This window comes from Drosophila guanche, unplaced genomic scaffold, assembly GCF_900245975.1.
Source record: "Drosophila guanche unplaced genomic scaffold, DGUA_6, whole genome shotgun sequence".
Classification (NCBI taxonomy): domain Eukaryota; kingdom Metazoa; phylum Arthropoda; class Insecta; order Diptera; family Drosophilidae; genus Drosophila; species Drosophila guanche.
This window is the reverse complement of record NW_022995752.1, coordinates 34,225-43,537: the sequence shown is the minus strand read 5'-3', so window position 1 is coordinate 43,537 and position 9,313 is coordinate 34,225. Positions and strand designations below refer to the sequence as shown.

The window sequence follows — 9,313 nt, the reverse complement described above, 5'->3', positions numbered from 1 at the left end:
TCAAACTTACCCACTTGAATACAAATCCCAATTATACATATCAGATATCATATTTCCATATTTTTCTTTTCCAAATGCGAGGCAAGCGTTTAGTTTGCTGGGTTATTTCATTACATGACCAACACTGTCTCAGTGGGAACTATGCAACACTGAAGATTTGGCAGTGAAGGAGACAAAAAATATACAAAATATATTAGATTAGACATTTGATTTAAAAATCTTTTAGTGATAATTTTGCTGGTACATTCAATCGTATCCAACCACCAACCATGCAGGTGAGTGATTCATCGTTTCTCTGAAGCGTTTACCCCCAGCCGGCCAATGTAATGCCTTGCCAACGACGGGCTGCGACGTAGGCAAAGGGACACGCAACCAGAACAAATAGGAGTAAAGAAATTGTAATAAATTTTGTTTTCGTTTGCAGTATGTGGCCGTGGCTAGGCCATGGTGGCTGCTGTTCGTGCTGGCGATCCTTGGGTATGGCGTGGTGGACTGCTTCTATGTGCCCGGCGTGGCGCCGGTTGAGTTTGTCCAGGATCAAAAAATCGATGTGAAGGCTGTGAAAATGACCAGCAGTCGCACCCAGCTGCCTTATCAGTACTACTCGTTGAGGTTTTGCAATCCGAAAAACGGCACATTCATCTTCAAGTCGGAGAACCTTGGAGAGGTGCTGCGGGGAGATCGTATTGTGAATACTCCCTACGAACTGAGGATGAATCAGCAAATCAACTGCCGACTGTTGTGCAATCAGAAGGACAGACCGCTTAACTGGAGCAAAGAGGACTCGGCCCTGGTGGCGGAGCGTATCCAGCACGAGTACTTTGTCCATCTGCTGGTGGACAACCTGCCGGTGGCCACCAGAATTGTCAACGCGAACAATCCGTCCGAGGTGACCTACGAGCATGGCTATCGACTGGGCCAGGTGGATGGCGAAAACATTTACATCAACAACCACCTCAAGTTCATTCTGTCGTACCACATGCACTCGAAGGGCAAGTATCGCGTTGTCGGCTTCGAGGTGGAGACGGTTTCCGTCAATCACAAGGAGCTCAAGTTCCACGGAGAAACTTGCAACTTTCCGGACAGCGCACGGCCGCAGCTGGTGAATCCAACGGGCGAGACGCAGCTCTACTTCACGTACTCCGTTGAATGGAAGGAGTCGAAGGTCAGCTGGGCCTCCCGATGGGATATATATCTGGGCATGCGAGACGTTCAGATCCATTGGTTCAGCATCATCAACTCTCTCGTTGTGGTTTTCTTCCTCTCTGGCATTCTCACCATGATCATGATCCGCACCCTGCGCCGTGACATCGCCCGCTACAACACGGACGACAACATCGAGGACACCCTGGAGGAGACTGGCTGGAAGCTGGTGCATGGCGACGTGTTCCGTCCGCCCAAGAACACCCGTCTGTTCTCCGCCATCATTGGTAGCGGCATTCAAATATTCTTCATGGCTTTGATTACCATATTCTTTGCCATGCTGGGCATGCTCTCGCCCTCCTCCCGTGGCGCTCTAATGACCTCGGGCATCTTCATGTATGTGTTCATGGGCACCATTGCCGGCTTCTATGCGGCACGGCTCTACAAGACGATGAAGGGTCGCGAATGGAAGCGTGCAGCTTTTCTCACAGCCACCCTCTACCCGGGCATTGTCTTTGGGTGAGTTTTAAAACAAAGAATAGCCATCTTCATCTATCCATTTATTATTTATTATTATCTTGCAGCACCGGTTTCTTCTTGAATTTCTTCATTTGGGACAAATCCTCGAGCGGAGCTGTGCCCTTCACCACTATGATCTCTCTGCTGTTGCTTTGGTTCGGCATTTCTGTGCCGCTGGTCTATCTCGGCTTTTACTTTGGCTACCGCAAGCAGCCGTACCAGCATCCAGTGCGCACCAACATGATACCACGGCAAGTGCCCGCTCAGCACTGGTACATGAATGCAATCCTGAGGTGAGCTTTGGTGTCATTCGAATCTTTGCACTGCTTTGACTAATCTTCTGCCTTTTCAGCACTCTAATGGCTGGAATACTTCCCTTTGGGGCTGTCTTCATTGAGCTCTTCTTTGTTTTCACGGCCATCTGGCAGAATCAGTTCTACTATCTGTTTGGCTTTCTGTTTCTGGTGTTTTGCATTCTAGTTGTAAGCTGCGCCCAGATCTCCATAGTCATGACTTATTTCCAGCTGTGTGGCGAGGTAGGACTTGGTTTAATCGTTGATTGCTTAACTGCTTAATTGATTTATGTTTGTGCAGGACTATCGCTGGTGGTGGCGCAGCTTCATTGTGTCCGGCGGCTCGGCAGTTTATGTGCTGTTCTATAGCATATTCTACTTCTTCACAAAGCTGGAGATCACAGAGTTTATACCCACGCTACTCTACTTGGGCTACACAGGTAAGTGCAAAAATCTCTACCTTCAAAACGTTCGTAATGAAATCCTTTTCCATTAGGTCTCATGGTGCTCACTTTCTGGTTGCTGACCGGCTCGATTGGTTTCTTTGCTGCCTATGTTTTCATCCTGAGGATTTATGGGGCTGTGAAGATTGACTAAAAAGGATTTCCACCCCCCTCTCACAACGCTGTGCACCAAACTATCCCCGCAATATCATTCGATCATAAACATATTTATAGAGAAACTTGTACAAGTGTCGTCCCCTCAACAGCTGCCCCCGAACCTCCACTACCGTGTAAAGTGTGCAAACGTTTACCCCTTCCAGAAGGAACCACATACGAAACTAATTGAGTAGCCTGAGTAACTACTGAGACGACACGTTGCTAAGTATGTCTCCCCACGCAGGGAGGTGGCTCAATTCGCGAGAGCATTGCGTTTAGGAGACGTTATAGAAATGCCTAATTTATACATTTATGTAAAGAATCTAATCTAAGCAAAAGGAAACGAAACGATATAAACAAAAAACTAAATCAAATAAACTACGCTTAACTCTTGTAATTTCATTGGGTGTGCTGCGGACTCAGAGAGATATTTTCCAGCGATTTGAATGACAATCTGAATGATTTAGTGTTCAATCTAGCCACCCCTGAAGTTGTGAGAGTGCACTTTACATCCAGCGCCATCGATCTCAATTCCAGGCTTCGGTTGCAGTTAGCTGCACAGCAAGATTTATATTTATGGATCGTTTATTTTATAAATTGGCATAGATAATTGCTATTAGTATTTTACATTGATTAAACTTAAATATAAGTTCCGTTATCTATATAATTTAACCGTATACAAGTTCAACCCATGGGAGCTGACAAATTAGTTTAACTTTAGTTAATGCAAGTTCCTATGTAGTGGGGATTTCGGAGAGCGGGAAGACCATGCCTTCTCCATCTTTACGCCACAAACTTTTTGCTGTTCTTTCTTATGACTTTTATGAAACCGAACTATCCGCAATGCCATATAATCGTGCAAGACTAGAAGGACTTGCATAAAATATGGTCCAACCAAAGCACACATAAGGTGACAGTTACTTCTAGCCCAAGGAGAGCACTGCCTGCACTGCTTGCGGTTTCGGATGGAAAACTACGAGTAGGTTAGGAATTACTTTTCCCTTTGATTTCTTTGCACAACACACATTGCTATTGCTAGAGAAGGATTTACGTTTACTTAATAATAAAGGTTAGATTCTAAATTCCATGCGGGAACAACCAAAACTGTGTTCTATATCTCCCGTTGCCTCTGTCCTTTCTGGGCACTCCTCCTTTGTGTGTTGGGAGGTGTGAACTTCCTTGAAAAGTGCGCTTTAAGTTTTTGGCGAATCGGTTTACCTCATGGGGTTCCGATTCTTTAAACGCTAGCGATTCCTTTTGGTTTTGCGACTGACATTCCCCTCGATGATGATCTGTGCAAGCAAAGTAAATAATTTAGTTTTAGTTTTTTTTTTTATTTAATCGCTACAGCGAAATTGGATGGTCCTCGTTGCGTGGCCCTCTTCGATCTTTTTTGAGAGATTTATCAAGCTACAGCCAGCAAACGAAAATAAACAAAGACTAGGAACCAAGTACCAGTCCCACGCTCGTGTCCAGCCTAAAGCGGGAGTCTATAAGCGGGACTGGGACTTCTTTCTTGATTTCTTGGGTGCATTAATTGCTAGATCATAGGGACACTTGAATTGCTGTGACGTTAGGGATAGGGATTTAGGTTCAGATTAAGTCAGATTCACAGACTGTCAGCGATTGTCCTACCTGTAGGATCTGGCTGGCCTCGAAAGCTGTGCCCGGCAGCAGGATCACGGGTGAAGTCACATTGCCCGCCTCCACGCATAGCATGTTGGGGAACTCATCATCGCCAAAGTCGCTCATCTCTCGCGATCGATCGATCCAGGGATTCCAGATGACTGAAGACGAATGTTCAATAAATATACACAGATTCTTCCCGACTCCCCATCGACTCACCTGTGTCGGGGAAATTGTACTTGTGCAGTCTCATCTTGCGGCCGGAGACGACGTTGGTGATGACGTGCTCCTGCGGTGTGTGCTGGTAAATACGATCTGTCCACTCGTTAACGGTTACCACCTCGCGTCCCTCCTGGTACAACGCGTTTTCCCGCGTCTTATCGATAAAGTGGCAGCCGTGCAGGCCCGTGATCTGACAGCGGCGCACATCGGGCACCTTCAGATAAGTGTGCAGCAGCATGTTGAAGGAGAAGCTCAGCTCCTTGCTTGGATTGTAGACGCCAATGTGAAAGTGAAGCTCCTTCTCGCGCAGAATGAGGCGGTAGGTGATGCGAAATCTACGTTAACAGGGGAACAGGTTCAGTTCATACAAGAAATCTTTTGGTTCTATCGTCCACCTACTGGTAGTTCCAAATGGAGCGCGTGAACTCGTTGTCCATCAGCGAGAATATGGCCTCGACGTCGCCGTTGTGCAGCCTATCCGGCGCACGCTCCAGATGCCACCGCGTGATCCTGGCGAATCCATGCTGCGGCCCAAACGACCAAGGTCCAAACTGAGCTGCAAGATCAGAGGAAAATGCTTTAGGAACGGCTTCTCCTGTCACCTTTAAAACTTACGAAAGACAAAGGGAATCCCGCCACGTATCGCCTTCTTGCCATCAAATGAGGCCAGCTTGCTGCAGGGAAAAGACGGGCGGGAAGAAGAAAGAGTCGATTAATTCGGTAAGAGCTGCTCGAAAATATTTCAGCCATAAAAACGTTAGCAGACATCTCATCGCCCCTCCGTCCCGGGGCCCAGACATTCAGAAATGCTATTAGCAGAAAAAAGTGTCTGGCAAAATGCTCCTTGCCCCTTTTTTATGTTTTTTTGTTGGTTTTTTGTTTTGCTTCTTGTTTTTCCCCTGGTTGCTGATGCGGCGACGACGTTCCCGGAGTCGAATCTGGGACCTGCTTTGCCTTTCTTCCCAGCTAATTTGCCGGCGCATCCATCAAGCAGTTCAGTTCAGCTCCGCTGCTGCTGCTGCTGCTTCTGTGCATCATTTGTGAGCTGCTCCTTCAGTTGTGGAACGCATTTGACATGGCAATTGTCATTAATATTCGTGTCTTGGGTTCGAGATTTGGTGCAGGGAGAGGGGTGTTTAGGGGATCTTACGATTTCGATGCATGCACAGTGAGTGATGAAATAATTCGGTCAAGAAGAATATTTGTATGTATTTCTTTAGATTATAATCTCGCTCAGGAGGCTATTAAAATATTATTTTAGACAAACTCAACAGTTTCGCTTTTCCATATTGTTTCAATCCCACTTTAAGCTTGTATTTCATTTTTGTTAACGAATACCTAGACAATACCAGCTACAAAATACCGCCTACAACTCGCTATTTCCAAGCTATTTCCAATCTGTTTGTGTGTTGCACTCTTTTTATTACACACAATAATAATTGTGACATTGTCAAAATAATTCCAGTAAAAGTCTGTTGCTTAAGCAGCAAAATACATTTGTTCATCACTGTATGGAGTGGGTATAATTCTCATATTTTAAAGGTTTCTTTTTGGCATGTTTTTCTTTTATTTTTGTTATTTGAAATCGTTGAATGTATTTAAATGTTCTCTGTACAACTATTGTAATTCATTTAGTTTTCAGCTTCATCCTCTCATTGCCATGGCCCCCAAACGTCTGGAGTTTTTAGTGGGTTTCCAAATGCCACTGAGAGCCAGCCACAAAAACAGTCGAAAAGTAGCGGCAGAGCAGACGACGCCCCGCACCCACCTTGGCGAGAGGAGTGAGCTGGAGCGAATAGTAAAAGTGTGTGTGTGTGCATGTGGGAGTAGCAGCTGTGTGTGTTCTTGTGAACAACAACAAGCACCAAAACTTACGAAAGTGGGCTCAAGAAAACAATAATTGAGAATGGAAGTTGACGTGTTTGCTCCACTGTGCCGGCAAATGTGCAAGATAGTGGAGAGAGCAGAACAAAAACAGACGGGAGCAGAGCTGCAGTGGGGATTTATCGATCTAGCTCTGCCGCGCCAAAAACTCCATTCATAAAAACTAGCACATTGTTTTGCCACAGCGTGGTCGAGGAGTGGACGCAGAGAGAGGGGAAGAGCGGAGAGCAGCAGCAACAGTGCGAAAAAAGAGGTCTCATAATGGATGAGCAGGCGGAGAGAGGAGGAGAGAGAGAGGCAGTGCAACTTTTCGTCGCTGCTGTCCAGTGTTTGAATGCAAGCGCGGCACTGCAGTGCACATTCCCTATCCCTATCCGTTCCCTTTCTGTTTTGGTTCGGTTTGGTTCGGTTCGGTTCGTTGATTCGACGTTTGGGGCCGTCGCTCGGTCCCGACATGTTTTTTGTTGGGTGTCATACAAAACATTTTGCCGCCAAACAGAATGGCTAAGGCTGCACCTCCTCCCCTTAGTCGGTTCACGTCCTTTGTGGCCAGTTCTGCCTTTTTGCCTGCTCCCCCCTCGCTCGGTGCGGTGCGTTGTGTGTTGGAAACTTTGCATCTCACTTTTTTGGTTGCATGACCAGCGAATACCGTTGGCTTGCGTAAGTTTGAGCTTAAAGTCGGGGCTGCTCGGGCGGATGAGCAATGCGAGTGCTTAAAGTGTGCGAACGAGGGTTCAAAGAGCTTAATTCCCTCTCAATTATATTGTCTTTGGTTCTACTCACCTAACGAACAACTGCTCCTGGTTGTTCACTCGCCAGGAGACAACTGTGGCACCTGCAAATAAAAATTCAGAATTGCGAAATGATTATTATTTACTTTTTTAAATTATTCTGGGATAAATGTAAGCAAAACCTCTGATGGAAGAAGAATGAGAGTTAGTTGACTGATCTGAGGCATATCAATAAATGGTTTGACTCAAAGTTTGATCAACTATAAAACTACAGCCATCGACAGTGGCCCAAGTACATGACGCACACACTTCTAACCCACATATCCAGACCCAGACACAGACACATACAGCCCCGACGTACTCGTAACTGGCCTGCAACTAAACTGGCTGAGACTGAAACTGACTGAGACTGACTGGAGACGAGCGAGCCAGTTGAGACAGCCGCAGAGGCATACGCTTATGGTACAGTTAAATCTTGCTTGGCATCGCTTTGGCTCTGACTCTGTAGGATGGATGGGGATGTGGATGTGGCCTACGGCCAATTGGTGGGTGCACACTTGATGGGTGCGTGGGCGTCGCTGCTGGCGCTGTTGGCGCTGTTTTGGCTGTTCCCAAAAAACACTCTTCGGGCTGGCCACAATGCTTGATGAGATTTGTTGAGCCGGAGCCAGAGCTTCGACTGTTCGGCGATTCGGATTCCCAGATGAAGGAAACAAACAAGTGGAGTTTGGCCAAAGCGCACTCTAAAACTTGTTGACAACGGATCGTTCATGGGCAGTACCGTCGCTAGGTTCCGCTGTTGGTGCCAACTGTGCTGTGTCTCTGTCTGTTGCTCAAACTACGACGACGACAACGACGACGAACCCGACGTGGGTAGGCCAGACAGAGCCAGTCGTAATTGTTGAAAGTACGCTGGGTACACGCATACAAGCATAGGTGCACACACTCGAATAGAGAGACATACACACACCTACATTAATACGTGTGCTATATAGAGGAATATAAATACATATACATAACGCCTAATCGAAATTTTCTGCGAGTAGGAGCCGCTTCCAAAGCCGGCGCTGTATCTGAAGCTGATCCCATCGTCTGGGAGCAACTGCTACCCCAACCCGTTACCCCCAACGGCTCTTAGTGCTTATCGAAGGGGGATCTTGGCCGATAAGATAGGCCACAGGAAATCTAATTGAAAGCTCTCTCAAGAGTGCAGCACATCGACAAGGTTGTTCTTAGTACAAACTGATAACCTCTAGAGGTCGCCTCCGATGGGCAATACGATTTCTACGTCAATGGGGGCGGAGAAACGAGTTTTAACTCTGGAACTCCCCATAAAACGAAAGTCTATAAAGTGTTCTGTTCTGGTTGTTTTTGGCTAATCATGCGCTAAAAATAACGCCAACGACTCTGGCGAGGCGTCAAACAGATATTGCAGAATCGGCGCTGATTGTTGTTCATTCCAGTTGTCGCTTTTTTTTGTTGTGTGTGTTTTTGGTTAATTATGATTAATTGTGCTTTTTGGCCCTCCCGTCCCCTCTCGTAGCGCTTACCATGCAAGTTGATGGTGCAGGTCGTATTATTGCCACGATCCAAAACGACGACGCTGGTGGCAGCCATGGCTGCCGCTGTCGTGGCCATATTTGTTTTCTGTACTAACGGTTTTTTTCTGGAGCCTTGACTGCGCCCTCTGTCGGGTGTAACTGTTGTCCCTGTTCTGGGCTGTATTTATTTGTTGATAAGTGTAACTTTCGGGCATGTAACGCCAGGTAATCTTGATTCGAATTTGAAATGGTCTTTCGCCCGGATTGCTGAGCTTAGTGTCGATTGAACTTTAATTTGCGCATTTACATAATGTTTGCAAAAATTATTCTGCACACAAAGCCAACCCAGCGCTCGCACTCGCACTCACACTCTCAGGACTAGTCGCACGGCTACACAAGCGCGCCACACAACAACAACACACACACACACAGGTTCACACGCGTGTACGGAGAGCAGCTTCAGTTTTTGTCAATGAACAAATATACGTGAAAAAAACTCGTGCAAAAAACGTTGCGACGCGGAGCGGCGCTGTCCTAGCTTGCGATGTGGCGGAGACAGTTTCCCGATTGAAACTAATACCGGTTCCAGTGGAGCACATATTCTTCGTCGGATGGTCGAATGGCGCGAACCGAACCACGTCGAAATGACACGCGCAGAGACCATTCCCATTTGAAATTAAAAAATCGAAGCTCTTTCCGTTACAAAATATTTCACGAAATTTAATTATCGTAAATGATCTTATCTAATCAGTATA

The 9,313-nt window shown here is 46.5% G+C and overlaps 2 protein-coding genes across 4 annotated transcripts; one reads left to right on the top strand and one right to left on the bottom strand.

Moving 5' to 3' along the window:
* Positions 1-125: 125 nt before the first annotated feature.
* Positions 126-2,934, top strand: LOC117588209 (transmembrane 9 superfamily member 4). 2 transcript variants are annotated; one of them, XM_034279346.1, is made up of 6 exons: positions 127-275; positions 425-1,662; positions 1,728-1,955; positions 2,015-2,198; positions 2,257-2,395; positions 2,452-2,708. In XM_034279346.1, exons 1-6 carry the CDS (start codon positions 270-272, stop codon positions 2,550-2,552), a joined length of 1,896 nt encoding a protein of 631 aa, XP_034135237.1. In that variant the 5' UTR covers positions 127-269; the 3' UTR covers positions 2,553-2,708. The 2 variants fall into 2 exon arrangements, with proteins under 2 accessions (XP_034135238.1, XP_034135237.1); XM_034279347.1 differs by lacking the exons at positions 1,728-1,955; positions 2,015-2,198 and having other exon boundaries at positions 126-275; positions 425-1,246; positions 2,347-2,352; positions 2,566-2,934.
* A 439-nt stretch (positions 2,935-3,373) lies between these two features.
* LOC117588175 (glucose-6-phosphate 1-epimerase) lies at positions 3,374-9,143 on the bottom strand. 2 transcript variants are annotated; one of them, XM_034279290.1, is made up of 7 exons: positions 8,568-9,143; positions 7,070-7,121; positions 5,018-5,076; positions 4,802-4,958; positions 4,400-4,737; positions 4,190-4,341; positions 3,374-3,846 (listed from the first exon to the last, which is right to left on the bottom strand). In XM_034279290.1, exons 1-7 carry the CDS (start codon positions 8,653-8,655, stop codon positions 3,799-3,801), a joined length of 894 nt encoding a protein of 297 aa, XP_034135181.1. In that variant the 5' UTR covers positions 8,656-9,143; the 3' UTR covers positions 3,374-3,798. The 2 variants fall into 2 exon arrangements, with proteins under 2 accessions (XP_034135181.1, XP_034135180.1); XM_034279289.1 differs by lacking the exon at positions 3,374-3,846 and adding an exon at positions 4,017-4,119.
* Between the last annotated feature and the right edge of the window lie 170 nt (positions 9,144-9,313).